The sequence below is a fragment of the Vicugna pacos genome, chromosome 1 (assembly GCF_048564905.1).
Source record: "Vicugna pacos chromosome 1, VicPac4, whole genome shotgun sequence".
NCBI lineage: Eukaryota > Metazoa > Chordata > Mammalia > Artiodactyla > Camelidae > Vicugna > Vicugna pacos.
This window is the reverse complement of record NC_132987.1, coordinates 16,712,812-16,731,025: the sequence shown is the minus strand read 5'-3', so window position 1 is coordinate 16,731,025 and position 18,214 is coordinate 16,712,812. Positions and strand designations below refer to the sequence as shown.

General features: G+C 37.9%; 1 protein-coding gene across 4 annotated transcripts in view; it reads right to left on the bottom strand.

Annotated features, from left to right (window-relative positions):
• NCK1 (NCK adaptor protein 1) overlaps nucleotides 1-17,646 on the bottom strand; it is a 69,507-nt gene extending 51,861 nt beyond the window's left edge. Inside the window, exons 1-2 of one of the 4 annotated variants that reach the window (XM_072956680.1) lie at nucleotides 17,538-17,631; nucleotides 16,579-16,686 (exon numbers count right to left, since the gene is read on the bottom strand). In XM_072956680.1, coding sequence (XP_072812781.1) covers nucleotides 16,579-16,619 — 41 coding nt within the window. In that variant the 5' untranslated portion in view covers nucleotides 16,620-16,686; nucleotides 17,538-17,631. Of the gene's footprint in view, nucleotides 1-16,578; nucleotides 16,687-17,537 lie in introns of those variants that run through there. The other 3 variants (XM_072956767.1, XM_072956727.1, XM_072956705.1) reach the window with 3 other exon arrangements.
• Between the last annotated feature and the right edge of the window lie 568 nt (nucleotides 17,647-18,214).

The following is an 18,214-nucleotide window of genomic DNA, read 5'->3' as shown; positions in this document are numbered from 1 at the left end:
GGCCGTCATTCAAAAATCCACAAATGACAAATGCTGGAGAGGCTGTGGAGAAAGGGGAACCCTCCTGCACTGCTGGTGGGAATGCAGTTTGGTGCAGCCACTGTGGAAAACAGTGTGGAGATTCCTCAAAAGACTAGGAATAGACTTACCATATGACCCAGGAATCCCACTCCTGGGCTTGTATCCAGAAGGAGATCTACTTCAGGATGACACCTGCACCCCAATGTTCATAGCAGCACTATTTACAATAGCCAAAACATGGAAACAGCCTAAATGCCCATCAACAGGTGACTGGATAAAGAAGATGTGGTATATTTATACATTGGAATACTACTCAGCCATAAAAACTGACAACATAATGCCATTTGCAGCAACATGGATGCTCCTAGAGAATGTCATTCTAAGTGAAGTAAGCCAGAAAGAGAAAGAAAAATACCATATGAGATCGCTCATATGTAGAATCTAAAAAACAAAAACAAAAGCAAACAAACAAAAACAAAGCATAAATACAGGACAGAAATAGACTCATGGACAGAGAATACAGACTTGTGGTTATCAGGGGGGTAGAGGGTGGGAAGGGATAGACTGGGATTTCAAAATTGTATAATAGATAAACAAGATTACACTGTATAGCACAGGGAAATATACACAAAATGTTATGATAAATCACAGAGAAAAAAATATGACAATGAGTGTGTATATGTCCATGAATGACTGAAAAATTGTGCTGAACACTGGAATTTGACACAACATTGTAAAATGATTATAAATCAATAAAAGATGTTAAAAAATTTTTAAAAAAAGGAATGCAGGAAAGCTCCCACTTTCCCTTGTGTTAATGGCTCTCTTACTTTATGATCTGGAGACAGAATCCTGTGGCATCTACAAAAAGGAACTGGAATTTCTCCATACTACCTAAAACTGAGTCCCAATACCAAAAGTCAAACACTCTCAGCAGTTAGTACAACTTGACATACTAAACTACACTTCCATTTAAAATATAAATGTTAAATAAGAATTTAACCTCAGCCTATTTTAAAGGACAATGCCTTTCAAAGGAGCACCTGCATTATAATGCTTCTGAAATAATATTCAGTAAAAGGATGTGGTTAACAAGCATGAACAGATGAACTGCCATTGTACTGCTATGATTTTGTATACTTTCAGATCAGAAAATTCCTACTAAAAACACTTCAAATTCATAAATTTTATCTCTATATAAGCTTTTAGTATAATTCTAACTCACTGTAACATTTAAAAAGACTATATCTCTATAGAAAAGATGCCACAGCAAGCCCAGAAGCTTTTCTCCCTCTACGAAGTCCTTAATGCCTCCCTCATGGCTAATTGTATTGTTTCATTGTATTTCACTTCAAAATGTTTACTGGACACTTATTGCACAGAGAAAGTACACTAAGTCCTTTTAATACAATAACTTTTCAGCTTTATATGTTATTTCTGCTTCATTTTGTAAGTTAGCCCAGGAGATTCCCCAAACAAACGCAATGGTGGTAGATATGATATATCATTTAGTAGCGGTAAAGGAGTTGGAGGAGGAGCAATTCCCATGGGTAGAGGTGGTTCTGGTAGAGCTGGTGGTGGGGATGTCCCTCCAACTGCCTGTGGATGCAGTAGAAGTGGTGCTGGAATTTAAGAGCAATCTGTGAGTCCATACTCCCGGATTTCATGCTGGAATTCTGTTTCAAGGTCTTTGAATTTTTACTCTTATTTTTGCGGCTTGTCTTGAGTTTACAGTTGGGTTCTGAATTCTTCATTTTTCTGCAATGATGACCACTATTAGAAGTGCAAAATCAGTGTCTGATTCTTGTTTGTGCTTAACTCTGAGTCCACACCAAGGGAGTGCACGAGCTGTTGATCATGTGCTTTGATTTTCTTACAAAACTGTGACCACCCTGCTGAGGTTCCTTCTTTATGTTTCCAGTTGAAGAGGATCTTTTTTGCTAGGTTCCAGTTTTTTGTGGTTTTGTTTTGTTTTGTTTTTTTTCATGGTTGTTCAGTAGTCAGTTGTCGTTTTGTTACAGTCACGAGGAGAGGCGAGCTCATGGTCCTCCTACTTCACCATCCTGACCTTGGCTGAGGCTGCATGCCAGTAGGGAAGGCTGGGTCCGCACCGATCTTCACGCGGGGCTGCCAGGACTCAATACAATATGCTAATAATCCCCACAGCAACCTTATGAGGCAGATACTAATATCGCCACTTTATAACCTCCAGGGAAGGTAACATTTCAGAACCTTCAAATGCATATCATAAAGAATAGCCACACTAGCAGCAGCCAAGTTAATCATCCCTCTTTCCTGAAACTCTTTGCTGGTTTCCTTAACCCTGTATTAAACTGGTTCTTCTACTCCCTCTCTACCTACTCCTGGTTTCCATATCTGGCTTCTCTTTTTTCTCCCCTTGCTCTTCTCAGTATATACCCTCTCTCAGTAGATCATCCATTTTTATGGCTTCATCTTATCACCTTGGCCAGCTGACTCCCAAATCTATAATTTCAATTATGTTTTGTAATCCATCCTACTGTTCCTCAACACTTCTTGAAAGTCTTGCTATCACTTCAAACTCAACTTGCATCAATGCCAACTCATCGTTATCACCAAAAGCCAACTCTTCTATCTTCTTTACTCGTCTGTTAATTACAAACCACTATCATCTCCTTCACCCAGATCCCCTTGAATCTGTACACAGCAATTTGCATTGGTTTTTCCTTTGTTTCTTGTCTATCCTTTTCTGTTCTACTGACACTGTCACCACTAAAACCCAAGCCCTCAGCAATTCACCTAAGTTACCATAAGAGCTCTTGGTTATAATTCACTCCGGTCTCTCCATTGCAGTCTGTTCTGTGTAAGTCATTCACTCACATGATACATTAACTGAATGACTACTGTGTGCTAAGCATTGGCTGGGTGCTGCAGGATATAACAGTGAGAAACACATCTCCTTCTAACAAAGGACACAGGTAAAGCAAACAAAAATTTTTCTCAAACAAAATAATTACAGATTGTGATAAATGCTGGGATAGATATAAACACAGTGCAATCACAGAGGACAGAGAAGAGAGTGGTTATTTTTGTTAGGGATTTTAGTTAGAGATGGATTTTAAGCTGATATATGAGGATGAAAAGGAGGCAATCATGTAAATATTTAAAGTAGAGTGCTCCGAGAAAAGGAAACTGCAAAACACATAGGTTCTAGCAGGAAAAACTGGCATATTATGAGAAATGACCTAGTCTAATGTGACTTGAGAATAGTAAGAGGGAAAGTGGTACAAAATAAGGCTGAAACAGACATAAGCTAATTTTATTCTATGAGTAATAAGAAGTCATTAAAGGATTTTAAGCAGGGGAGTTCTAATCTAATATACACTGTGACAGAGACTGCTAGTGCTCATTAGTATCTGTGTTCTTCTCTCTTTCATTAGCACACTGCTATTTGACATTTCCCAGACACCTCTGTAGTTAGGTGGGATCATGAGACTCAGTTCTGACCAGTGGAATGTGGGTGAAAGTGATATATGTCACTCTAAGAGTGGGCCCTAAAATCTTCCTCCGTACTTGCTTCCATTTTCAAGACAACTTCAAAAGCCATATTGTGATGACAGTGATAACACAAAAAGAGGACCTGTGCACCTGAATTTTTATATGAAGCAGAGGTATTGCCACCCTACTCCATTATACATATACACTGGATTGATATGAGAAAATAATACAAACTTCCATTGTGTTAAGCCACTAAGATCTGTTGCTTATTAGAGCGGTAGCGTATCATGACTAATACAGAAATCTTGAAAACCTTTCTCTGACTGCTGTGTGAAGAATTAGTTAAAAGGAAAGAAAACAGTAGGAATACAAAGACTAGTTAAGACTCAACAATAACAACAACAAAAAAAAATTAAAAAACACAGGACTCAAATAGACATTTCTCCAAAGATAAACAAATTGCCATCAAGCATACAAAAGGATACTCAACATCACTAATCATTAGGAAAACAAAAATCAAAATCACAATGAGATATCACCTCACATCCATTAGGATAGCTACTTTCAAGGAAAGAGGGAAGGAAGGAAGGGAGGAAGGAATGGTAGTTCCTCAAAAGAAAGTATAGCAGTTCCTCAAAAAATTAAACTAGAGAACTACCAAATGGTCCAGCAATTTCTGAAAGCAGAGACTTGAACAGGTATTTGTACATCCATGTTTATGGCAATATTAATCATAATAGCTAAAAGTGGAAGCAGCCAAGTATGTATCAACAGATGAATGGATAAACAAAATGTGGTAGATATATTCAATAGAATATTACTAGCCTTAAAAAAGGAGGACATTTTGACACATGCGACATGGATGAACCTTGAGGACATTAAGCTAATTGAAATAAAAGAGTCATAAAAAGACAAATACCAGTGATTCCACTTACATGAGGTACCTAGAACAAACAAATTTATAGAAACAGAAAGTAGGATGGTGATTGCCAGGGGCTGGGGAAATGGGAGAATGGGGAGTTGTTTTATAAGGGCAAAGTTTCAATTTTGTAAGATGAAAAAGTTCTGGAGATTGGGTGCACAACAATGGGATTATACTTAACAATACTGAACTATAGACACTTAAAAATTTTATGTTATGTGTATTTTACCACAATTTTTAAAAAGACTAGTTAACATAAATGTGTTAATACACTACATTGTATATCTGAAACTAATAAAATATTTTATGTCATTCATATTTCAAATAAGTAACGACAGGATTCCAAGTGAAAAGATGATGGTAGCTTGGTAGCCGACTTGAGTGGTATGGTGACCACGTAGACAGAGACTAGAAGAATTCAAGATATATTGCAAGTTAGAAGAGACAGGATAAACTGGAATTGTGAGAGGAAAGGAATCAGGTATGACACCTGGCTTTTAGCTAATGGGTGAATGGCAATACCATTTAACAAAATGAAAAAGACTGAATAATGGACTAATGAAGGGGAAAGAAGGGGGCAGTTTAAAAGTAAGAGAATCAAGAATTCATTTTGATTGTTTTAAGTTCAAAATACCTATGAGATATACAAGATATACAATATCAAGGAAACAGACTGATAAATGTGGCATATTGTATTTTCCAAAGATGACTGAAAGAACGTCTTCAATACTGCGTGTTTTTCTTCCTATATTATTTGGACACCACCTCTTAATGAGGGGACAGTCAATTTCCCTCCTCTTGAATACAGGCAGGCTTATCACTATTCAGAAGTAAAGCTATGCAACTTCCAAGGCTGTCACAAAAGCTGGACACCCTTAAGAGAACTGTTTTTGGAACCTAGCCATCATGCTACGACGAAGCCCAAGCAATCTATGTAGAAATCCACATGAAGAGGGACGAAGGCCCCCAACTCACATCCAGCCAAGGAGCTCCCAGTCAACTGTTAGCAACCACTTGTCAGCAATATGAGTAAGCCACCCTAGACAATACCACATGGAACAGAGACAAGGCCTCTCCACCCAAGTCCTGCCCAAATGCAGATCTATGAGCAAAAGAAAAATGTTTAATGTTTTAAACCACTCAGTTTTGAAGTTTTTACACAGTAATAGATAATGGATACAATATATAACTCTGGAACGCAGAGAAGAGGTCTTGTGTAGAAACATAAATTTGTGAATCAGCCATTTATCAATACTATTTAAAAATCTCAGGATTAAACAGGATCACCCAAGGAAGAGATCAAGAGTAAAAATAGTTTCAAAATAAAGCTCTAAGTCCAATATAAAAAACTAAGCATACAAAAGACATCACTAATTAACTCTGAACTCTTCGTCAATTGCCTAAATAAAGAGATAGAGACATCAGACATTCTGTTAGTTTCACTGCCATACAATTACCAGGGCATTCTCATCTGCTCAAATCCAGACTAACTACTCTTTAACTTGATAATCAGTCAGCATTCAGAGAATCCCTTAGGGATCCCCCTTGTCTCTCTAAAATTTGATTTCCTTGTTCCTATATTGTTCACTTCCTTCTTTCATTGAAGTTTACTCCCTCCTTTTGGTGGGTGGAGCAAATCACACAATAGCTTTCAGAGAAGACAGTGAGGAAGAAAAATTTCTGGAGAGCTCACATGTCTTAAAATGTCTGTATGTTATACTTGTACTTAATGATCTGACTGAGTAAAGAAATCTAGCTTGGAAATCATTTTCCCTCAGAATTTGAGGGCACTGCTCACTGTCTTCTAGATTGTTGCAGGTAAGAATATTTAATCTCTGTACTGTGACCCACTTCCCCTACTCTGGAAATTTATAGATCCTCTTTGTCCCACGTATTTCAAAATTTCACAATGACATTCAGTGTCTGTGTATATTGGTTATGAAGCTATTGTCCCAGACTTCAAACCCACTCTTCTCTACTGTGCTTTGTCATATTGAGGGGCTGGAACCCTACAAATCACACTTCTTTTCTATCTGGCTTCCTGTTAGACTCTGCCAAAAAGGGATACTAGAAAGACACTGGAAGACTGAAGGAGGGAACAGGGAGATACTCCTTCAGCTCAGCATCAATCTTCACTCTGGCAATAGCAATGGTTCCAGTATCAGTAATTGGTTCCAGTTAGCAATTTTTTGCTTTTGTGTTTTTCCTATCATTCCCAGACTAGTCTTACCAAGTCTCCTAAAATACCTTTTCTTCCTGAGCAGGCAGCAACTCCTGAGAATTTTGGGTTTCAGTTCCTCAGAGCCAGTTTTTAAGCTTCTAAATTCTAATAATCCCAATCTCTTCTCTTTGTTCTCCCAATCCTAGGGGCTAGTAATTACTTCCTACAGTTACTATCTTTGTGATAACTCAGTGTTCTCTTACTGCCTTTCAGTTCTCCAATTATCTAGTCTATTCGTTTCTGAGGGCAGCTATAACAAATTAACACAAACTGGGTTGGCTTAGAACAGAAATCCATCTCACAAGTCAAATCAAAGTACTGGCCATTATCTGTCTGAAGGCATCACTAAGGATCTGTTTCAGACCTGTCTCCTAGCTTCTGGTAGCCTCAAGCATTCCTTGGCTTGTAGATGGTCATCTTCCCTCTGTGTCCAAATTTATGTCTAAATTACCCCACTGTTTTCAAAGAACATCAGTCATATTGGCTTAAGAGGACACTCCAATGACTTGACTTTAACTTGATTACCTCTGTAAAGACACTATGTCCAAACAAGATCACATTCTGAGGTATCGGGGTTAGGACTTTAATGTATCTTTTTTGGGGGGACACAACTCAACTCATAACATCTGGCTAAACAGTTCTTTACATTCTAAAATTCTGTTATAAGTGGTATGGTCTCCATTTTTCTGACTAGACCTTGATTCAAACCATATTTATCTATTTTCATCCATTTTCCTTGAGTACCCAGAGAGCCTCTCAAATGCAAAATGATGTTCCTCAACTCTGGATATTTTTCTTGAATATTTCACTAATATTTCCTCTCCACTATTTTCTCTGTTCTCTCTTGCCCTCACTTCTGTTACTTGGAAGTTATCTCCTAGACTGATCTTTGAATTTTATTTTTTTTAACCTGTTTTTTTCCATCTTTTCCTCTACCTTATGCAAGGATTCCTTTACTTTAACTTCCATTCTTCTATTCTTTCTTGCTATTTTCCTCTAATTTTCAAGAGCTCTTTTTTATTTCCTCCAAATTCTTTTTTTCTATTTTGTTTTGGTCTCTTAAATAAAAGCTTTCCTCATGAATCTGGTGATCCTTGACTGTCTGTTCATATTTAAAAGTAGGGCCCTAAAAACTGAATAATTTAGAGTTCTTCTCCTTGGGCTACCAAGTGAAGCATACTCTAACTTCCTACTTGATTGTCAGGATTTGGGGATCCCAATAGGAGAATGGACCTCACTAAAGGTCCTAACATTGAACACATTCACTTAATCAAGGTGTTTTCTGTAGGACACCTGGCCTTCAATTACATCTAGTATCCACCCCTCTCTAAGAGACACTGTTATTTTGTTCACTGCAGAGGATAAATCTTTAGTCTTCTGCTGAGGCAGTAAAGAGTGCAGTCACTTAACTATACAAATTGACAGAGATCTAGGCTCATGCTGCCTTTATTTATTTTTGGGTAATAGATTACTGAGCTATAACTCAAAATACTACATAACTGACCCATTTAAAGCATATGGTTCAACGGATTTCAGTATATTCACAGTTGTGCAACCATCATCACCATCGTTTTAGAACATTTCATCACACGAAAAAGAAACCCCACACCCTTGAGCAGTCATTTCCCATTTCCCTCTAACCTCCCCTACTTCCAGCCCTAGGCAACCACTAATTTACTGTGTCTCTACAGATTTGCATTTTCTGGACATTTCATACAAATGGAATCATATGTGGTCTTTTGTGACTGGCTTCTTTCATATAAACATATTGTCAAGGTTCATCATGTTATAACATGTATGAGTAGTTTATTCCTTTTTATTGCAATATGTGTTTTAGTTATCCATTTATCAGTTGATGACACTTGGGTTGTTTCTACTTTTTGGCTATTATGATTGATTGAGATGGCTTCTTAAACAGGCTTCCAACCAAGTCTTCTATTTTTAGCATCATTCTCATCCTTTCTTCTACAAAAATACCTGATGCTGCCAATTCTGGAGCCTGGGGATTCTTATCCATTTTCCCTACTGCCAGTTTAGATTGAACATTCTGAAGTCTACTAAGATGTTTCTATCAGTCTGCTGCTTTCCAGCTTCCAAATTTTATTGCTTCTTTCATTTTCTTTACCTGTGTAGCTTAAATCTTTAAAAAAATATCCTACATGATCACCTTGGTAGGCTTTGGAGGGGAATAAAAGTAAATGCATTTTTTACTCATCCATCTTCACACAGTTCTTTCAATTATTTTTAGTCTTTATTCTAACATATGCATTTTAAGGCTATAAACTTTCCTTTCAGCATGGCTCACCTGGACCCCTTAAGTTGTGTAGTATTTTCATTGTTCAGTTCAAAACAGTTTAATGTTATTTCTTCTTTAACCCCTGGGTTACTTAGGAGTATACTGGTTAGTTTCCAAACAGCTGACAATTTTCTAGTTATTTTTGTAACTGATTTCTGGTACAATTCCAACATGTCAGAGCACACATGCTAGAACTAATTATGTCCATCTTTTGTATGGTCCAGCACATGTCAATTTGGGGGAAATTTCCATAGACCTTTAAAAAAATACTCTGCAGGTACTGGGTGAAATGTTCTATACATATAATTACTCATTTATTAGTTATGCTGTTCCAATCTTCTCTTTTGACTTTTCTGTCTTGTTGCTCTACTAATTACTCAGAGAGTTATGCTAAAATATCCCAAATTATGGTTATGGATTTGTCTGATTCTCCTTTTAGTTCTGTCAGTTTTTTACCTACCAGGTTGGCAAAAATCAGAATGATAATGCAAAGTTAAGGACACTATCTGTTGGTAAAGGTATAAATTGGTATGTTTTTTCTGAATAGTAGTTTGACAAGTCAGCAACATTTAAAACACCTATATCTTTGACCTGTATTCTTTTACATCTAGAAATTGATTCTAAAGCTCTTAATGTGTGCCAAGCACTGCTTAGCAGTTAAATGGATTCACAAATTCCCATTTAAATCTTATAATAATCCTTTGATTAGGCATCAACCCCATATTACAGATGAGAAAAATGAGGCTTATAGAGACGTAAGCCCAAACAAATAGCAATAAAGCCTACACTGGAATCTAAGTTGTATATACACACACACATGTATACATATATATGTATATTACTGCCTGGAACAGCTTCTTGCTTAGAGCCAATTTATTTTGCCAGTTATGATATACCAACTACAGACAGAGTTAACAAAAACATCTCATTTAAAATGGCCTGTTCTCAGTATGACAACTGCCTCATTCTTCAAAGTATATGCACTTATGTTCTGCACTTAGATAACAAGATAAACAACAATGCATACAAACATTATGTGTTCTATGATTTATTTCTTCAATATTTTGCTTTGCTTACTTTTTGAGATTTTACATTAAAAATATCTCATATCTCTAATAAGTCTATCCTACCAATTCTTAGTCATAACTTCCATGAAATGAACTACACTAAATTAAAGTAAACAGCTTCAGGAAGTTCCAAGACTATAAACTGAAGCTTGCATGGGAGTCAAAGTAGTAGTAGTCTAGAAGCTTTATCAAAGGAAATCAGAACCATTACAATAAGAACAAGGTAGGCAAACCTTTCCTTTAAAGGGCCAGATTGTAAATATTTTAGTCTTTATGGTCCACAGTCTGTCACATATTATGCTTTTTTTTAAAACAATCTTTAAAAACGTAAAAACATTCTTAGCTGAGGGCAGTACAAATAGGGTTTCTGAGAAGTACCAATTAAAATAGTGAATTTCATAAAGTTTCTTTAAAAAGGAATTAATACAGAAAGCAAAACATACAGGAAAGCAAACAATAGCAACAAACTTACAGAAGCTAAAAGACAGGTGGACAGCTGGTAACTAACTCAATGAATTCCATGAGCTGAAAAACCCCATTTATACCTCACAATCCTCAAAAGATTCAGGAACCGGCAGCACCTGGTACTGCTGAAACTGCGAGGAGGAGTGAAAGCTAGGAAGGAGTTAATTCCTCAGACATTTCCGTCCCAAATATTACTGACTGGCTATTTCACTCTGAACTAGGAGCCACTAGATATAATCAACAATCTACAAACCCTACCAAAAGTGGAGGAATGAGAAATCCAGTTCATCACCAAAAAAACCAACCAACCAACCAACAAACAAAAAACTGGTGGCCAAACCTTCAGCCCTCAAGCAGATAGTTTTCCTTCATGAACCTGACCCAAGAGGAAATCACCTCCTGGACACTAATCAGGGTTTTCTCAAAAAAATGGTTCACTTGGACCACCACGCAAAGAAGTTCAAAGTCTTTAAGTCCCCATCAATTCAGGCTTTCACTCACTAGATAACATCCAAGGAGTACTGACACCTGAAGTAAGCCTCTAACAAAAGTTAGAGATCAATTTAGAAGGAACAGAATCTAAAAAAAGAAAAAAGATTTTTAAAAAAGTAATTTACAGCCTCAGAAATTAGAGAAGCCGGTGCATCAATGACACAAGAACAAGATGTTCTCTATAATAGAGAATTTTTAAGAGAACAAAAAGAACTCTTGGGAAATCAAAATCTTGACAGTAAAAATGAAAAATTCGACCAGAAAGCTTAGAAAATAAAGTTAAGGAAACCTCTTTTAAAATAGAGCAAAACAGACTAGGAGGTGAAAAGTAAGAGAAAAAAGGCAGTATTAGAGGACTAGCCTAAGAGAGCCAAACAAATAACAGAAGTTTCAGAGAAACAAAGGGGAGGAGAGGAAACCACTGTTATGGACTGAACTATGTCCCCTCAAATTTCACATGTTGAAGCCCTACCCCCCAATGTGACTGTATCCGGAGATACGGCCTTTAGGAGATAATTAGGGTTAAATGAGGTAATAATAGTGGGGCCCTAATTCAACAGGACTGGTATCCTCCTAAGAGGAGGAAAGATACAGCTCTTTCCACAGAAAGCCTTGTAAGTAAAAAGGTGGCTGTCTACAAGCCAAGAAGAGAATTCATCAGAAACCAATCCTGATGGCACCTTGATCTTGGACTTCTAGCCTCCAAAACTGGGAGAAAATTAGTATCTGCTATTTAAACCACACAGTCTGTGGTATTTTTTATGGCAGCCCTAGCAGATTAATCTAATCATCAATGAAAAAATTCAAGAAAATTTCCCAGAACTAATGAACATAATTTTGCAGATTTGGAGGACACAACGAATACTATCAAGGGAAACACACAAAAATAGATGTATGCCAAGTCACAAGCTAATGAAATGTACAAAATTCCAGAAAGGCAAAAACATTATAATCAGGAATCAGAATGTCTCCAGAATTCTTGAAAGGATTACAAGCTAGAAAATAATAGAAAGATGCCTTCAGAATTCAGATGTGAAGTTATTTTCAACCGGGAACTCATTCACAACCAACCAAATCAGTGAAAAAAAAATTTTTTTTAAGTTTTTATTAATGCAAGATCTCAAACTTTCACAGGAATCTACTGTGGGATAGAGGCCAAATCAATAAAAAAGAATTAAATGTTTCACAGGAAATAAGAGATTAAAGGCAAAGGGAGTCACTAGTTTTACAGTAAAGGGAGAAATCCCAAGAAACTACTATGGTCCAGCCAGAGAACTGGTTCATTCAGGTTCAAAAACTAATAGACAAAAACAGGAATTCTACACAACACACACACACACACACACACACACACACACTCAAAAGAAATGAGGGTGTCTGTGCACTAAAAGACTTGTAAGTAAATGTTCATAGCTGCTTTATTCACAACAGCTAAAAAACTGGAAATAAATCAAATATTCATTAATGCTGATTTTTTAAAGTTATATTTCATCCAACAAAATACCATCATCAGTAAAAAAGACCAACTACTGCTGCACCCAATATCACAGATGAATCTTACATAGAACATTATGTTCAATGTTAAGTAATAGTAGCCATCCACAGAAGAGTATATACTGTATGGTTCCACTTATATTAAGAACAGACCAAAACAACCTATGGTGATGCAGGTCAAAATAGTGATTACTTTGCAGGGCAGGAGATACAGAGCGAGGAGGCATGAGAGAGCCTTCTGGAGCACTGGGAACATTCTATACCTGATCTGGGTGATAGGTGATATGATGTCTACAAATGTAAAAATTCATTGAAGTACACTTTGAAATTTGTGCACTTTTCAGTTAAAAAAAATTAATGAATACTTTCTCAAAACAAGGTTTTAAAGAAATTAATGGGATTTTCAATTGGATCCCACAACAGAAACTAATGAAAAGGAAAATTTTCTAAGGCCTTATACACAAAGATCTTTATTTCAAAGTTATTTACAATATGAAAAAAAACTGGAAATAACACTTAAATGAGTGCCATGCAAATTCTGGATTTCTCTGGTGTGGGAGAGAATGTATTATTTGGTGTCTGTTACTAGCAGCCAAACTTAATACTTAGTAACCCAAGGAAGCCATCTGCCACAGAGAAGAGCATGTTCACAGGCTTCAAGGCAAAAAAAGAGCTTGGCTATTCAAGGCCCAAAAAGTAGCCTAAAAGAAGAAGAAAATGGCAAGAGATGCAGCTAGAAGTTGGTAAAAGCCAAATCATGGAAGGCTTTATAGGTCTTTTTAAGAACAGGGAAAAGAAACGTGAAAAAAAAAAAGAAAGATTAAAGTAACTGACTTTCTAGGGCAGCAGAATTCTGGAAGGGAAAGGTTGTACAGGAAGCATTCTAAATGCTTCTAAAAATAAAAATGTTATTTAAAAAACATATAGTATCTGGAAGTGATTATTTCCAAAAAATTTTCCAATGCCTTATTTAATTAATAAAACATTTTTATAATATAGTTAGAATACTCAAAAAGTACAAGTAATATTAAATTCTTTTTTATATTATTTGAATTGATCTAAATGCAACATGATTTCAAAGCATCTACTAAAAGTTCTGGAAGGCTGATTCCTTAATTTAAAAAAAAAACTTTTTAGATGTATCCATTTTTAAAAAAGATTTCCCCAAGCCATATTCTCACTGCTTTATTCAATTGGTCTGTTTGAACAAAAGCAGAAAGCATTCATATCATACTTAGTCAATTCAGTACTTCTAAAGTACAATTTAAGGAATAAAGAATAAGAGCATCTGTGTTTCAACAGTTTATTTTAGCAGATAATTTATTTAAACAAAAATAAGCCATTATAAATAAACACAAGCTTTTAAAAGTAGCTTCTAATCTGTTTCAGACCAAAAAAGGAAAGCATACCCTCCAGAAATATTTCACCTGATAGTTTTCTACGCTACCTTTGTTACACCATTCAACTCTTGTTATATGAACGTAAGAAAAATACCAAGGAAACCCTATGCTGCTGGTATTAAGAGAAACTTTAGAGTTAAGAGGGGAAAAAACATGAAGAATAAATATATAAAAGCTCTCCAATTCCCCAAATGGAACAAATGGTTTTCAGAATGTTTTGCTCAATAAGCAGATTGCTCAACAATCTGGTTCTTGACAGATGAAAAAAATGACAAAATTGCAAAATGTAAAAGTGTACTGTTCTACCAAAAAGAGAAAAAACATTTAGTTATATGAATAAACTTAGTTATGTGATAAGTAATACACTATTCACATCGACTTTAAAGGCTTCCAACGATTCAGTTTCTTCATCAAAACTAAACTCCAAACTAAACTCTAGCAGTAAAACTTTTAAGAGATTCACTCACTTTTTAGTGGGTCATAGGATTCAACTGTAGACACGATATTATTTTTGTTAATACATTCTAGTTAGAAAAAGACTTTACGTAGACTTTAAATCATTGTTTCAATAACTCAAACAATGCAAGGCACGAAGGTTCCTCTGATCTCATACAGAAGTTTTGAATCTACAGGAGAAGGCGTTAATACACAAAATGCAAAGTAATGTGAAGCAAACAACACAAAATGACATTGCAAGAAATGAAAAGAAGTGTAGTTTCATAAAGAATATATTGAAAAAAATTTTTTTAAAAAGAATACACGGAACTTGAGTTAGAAGTCAAGTCAGAAATCAAGATTTGAATCTCAGGTCTGCTATCATCACTAGCGAGTGAATTTAACTAAGTTAGTCTGGATGGATTACATTTTCTTTATCTATTAAACAGAATGCTGGGTTCCAATATTCCCACAATACTGTTCCATGGTATCATGAGACAAGCCCACATAAGATAAAAAACCAAAGGAATGATAAAACAGTAAGAGCTACAGATTCAAAGGAAAGCAACAACACAGGGTACAGAAAGATCTGGAAGGCTGCCCTAGAGGACCAAAAATGAAACTTCATCAAAATTCGACTTTATCTGCTGCTTAATTTAAGGAGGAAAATTCCTTTTAAAGAACAGGCAGGCTATGTACAGGCAGCAAAGTCTCAACAAATATGAAGATAGAAATATACAAAGTCTCAATGAGAAGTGATTGATTTGGTTAGGGTGGACAGCTCCTGCAGTGTCATTAGAAAAAATAGGTTTTGAGCAGATTGTTAGAAGGCTGGGAATTCTGAACTATACTCTGTAAATAACAGATGAACAAAATAACAGATGAACAAAACCAATGTAAATAACAGAGTATAAATAAATAAATGCTGGTTTAACAGTGAGGGATATGTTCAAAGCATTATTTTAAGAATAAGGCAGAAGGCAGGGCATACTGAGTAGGGAGAAAAGATTGGCAGAAAACCCAGTTAAAAGCCAGTGGGAGGGAGGAGCGTATAGCTCAAGTGGTAGAGTGCATGCTTAGCATGCAGGAGGTCCTGGGTTGAATCCCCAGCACCTCCATTAATTAATTAATTAATTAAAACAAGCAAATCCCCCCATCCCCTGCAAAAAAAAATAAAAGCCAGTGGGAAGGAACAGATTTCTGAAAGAAATTTCAGAAAATGGCCGACAAAAATTGGTCAATGTTAACTTATGTGGATAGAGAAAGTCAAAGATAAAACCAAGGTTTATGTCTGGGTAATGTAAAACATGACAATATCACCAAAACAAAGTCAGCATATGGAATCAGTTTTGAAGGGAAGACTATCAACTCTACCTTTCAAATAAAATGAAGACCATCCAGATAGAATTGTTGCCTTATTAAATAATCTTTAAATGTCATTTTTGGCCCTGTCAGTTGTCTCCCAAAAACAGCACAGCAAACTATTTATGGAAAATTTGTTAAATGCTTAGTGATTTCAAAAGTGTCCTCCAACTCTACTTATCAACTTAACAATTAAATACTCATTTAATCTTCTGATGTAGGTAGAGAACATTTGGTAGTTTTCCACATTATAAAGGTGAGTAAATTGTAAAAATTATTAAACTGTAAGAGAAAAAAAGAGACTGCATCTGTATCTCCTAAATTAAGTTTTCCTGACAAGTGATTTATAACAATACACATCAAATCTACCTTAAGCTTTGGCAGGAAAGTTCTCAAAGATCCAAAAGAAAAATAAATCCAGTGGCAGAAAGTCATCACTCAGTATCTAACAAAATGTTTGATGTATGCCTCAAGTTTTATTTACCTGGACCTGAAAGCACTGGTAAAATATGGACTAAAGATAAAGCTTAGAAAAATAAAGCAAACAATTTAAAATTAAATACATCAACAAGCACAGCTGAGAAATCTTGAACATTTCGCAGTGTTTACAGGTCTCAATTTTCCAAAGAAGAAAATTCCAAAGTTTGTGATTAAGATGAAATAAAACTATTAATCAACCAATGTATATTTCTTGAGTTTCTATCAAACTGTGTGTGAATAGGATGCCTATTTAAGAACTAAACATTATTAACAATTACTAAACAAACAAAACCTTCTTGGATCATTTCATTTATTCTGCGAACTCGCTGAAGATTGAGACTTCGGGTACAGTGCTTTCCAGGTGTCTAATAAATTGTATGGCTGGTCTTTCGTAAATCTACCACAAAATAAGATTTTTAAAAATGAATACCTCTTGCAACACTTACCTATTTTGGCCGAACACTGACTGAGCTTCTTTGCTCACCATCCAAGACGCGGTTAGTGATTTCTCCTTAACTTCATTCTTTCCTAATTCCCATGGTTTCTTACCAAATCTAACGGGTAGAATTATTTTTAAGTGACTAATTCATTAGTTCGGCGTTAACTGAGCGTCTATAATGTTAGGGTTCTCAGCCCTGCACAAAAGCCAACTTCCTAAGCTTCTAACGGCAAATTTAACTTCTATGGACACACATAAGAAAGGTTACAAAACCAACCATGGAGATACATTTTTTTTAAATCGGATATATTAGAACTCAAGTCAAAAGCTCACAGCCCGAGCAACTCGCGCAGGGATCCACATCCATAAAATTAAAATAACCCAGATTTCCCAAGGAGGGGGGAAACGGCTGGTGGTGGGGTGGGGGAGGGGCGTGAGGCGCATCCCGAGCACGTCCACCCACCGCACAGGGAACGGCTCCCTCCCCCTCCTCTTGGGCTGGAGGTGAGCAAGCCCCTTTCCCTCCTCTACCACGTCCCTACCTTCCCAGCCTCAGATTACGCCACAACGCCACGACTTTTGGGTAGAAAAAAAACGGGAAGGGTGTGCGCTACACACTCGACCTCCCAGCCTCCCGGGGGGGCCGGCCCGGGCGCTCACCGCGCCCCGACGCTCCGGGGATGGACAGGGATGCCGCAAGGCCGCGCCGCCCGGGGCAGTGGCCGGAGGGGCGCGCGGAGCCGCGGGACAAACGCCCAGACCAGGCCGAGCGGCCTCCCCGCCCCCTCCGGCTCAGCTCCGGGCCGGCAGACGGCGCCCCCAAGGCTAACTTCGCCGGGGAAGAGGAAGCGCCGCGTCAAGCAACAAGCTGTGTGGACTCTCCAGGCAAGGAAAGGCTGTATGCATCTGCCTGCCTGCAGGACCGCCTCACCTCCCTTGTGGCAAGCCCGGGCGGCCCCAGCTCACCTGAGAAGGGAACCGGGACGCCGCCGCGGCCGCCGCGATGGCCGTTACGGCACGAGGCCTCCGCTCAGCCGCCGCGTAGCTCTCAGGAGAGGGGCGGGCGCGCGCGGCGGGCGGGCGGGGCTGCTGCGCCGACTGGCCGCGAGGCCGTGGGCGGATCCGCGAGGGCAGGAAGCCCCCTCCTTGCCCAATCTGATAGGCTCAGTCGCCCCCTTCCCTCCTATCCCTGACGCGGGGGGATCTGCTCCGCGCGGGGATTGGGCAGGCGTGTCTGTCAATCAAGCGGTGTGGGGGCTGTGGAGCGAACTGAGGCCGCTTCGCGAGGGGAAAGCGAGAGGGTAAGGAGCTCCTGGACTGAACTGAGACTTGTCGCTTTTGTCTCCCTGGCTGCTCTGGCTGATTACTTTGGGCCTTTCTCCTCTGCGCCACAGAAGAGACTCCACATCCGAAATGACTGTTTCCCTAGTTCAGCCCAACTGCTTTGGGAGCTTCCTTCTGATTTCTGCACCTGAAGATAGTCTTGTCAGCAGAAGGCTCTTGGGGGCGGGGATCGAAAAGGAAAACAAAACAAAAAAAAAAGGCCTGGAAATGGGGCCTGAGAGAAAAATGTGAGGCGTATGCTTAATCTGAGCCGCAAACCAAAATGAGCTGAGTCTGAGGGCCTTCGAAGTGCCCTAGTG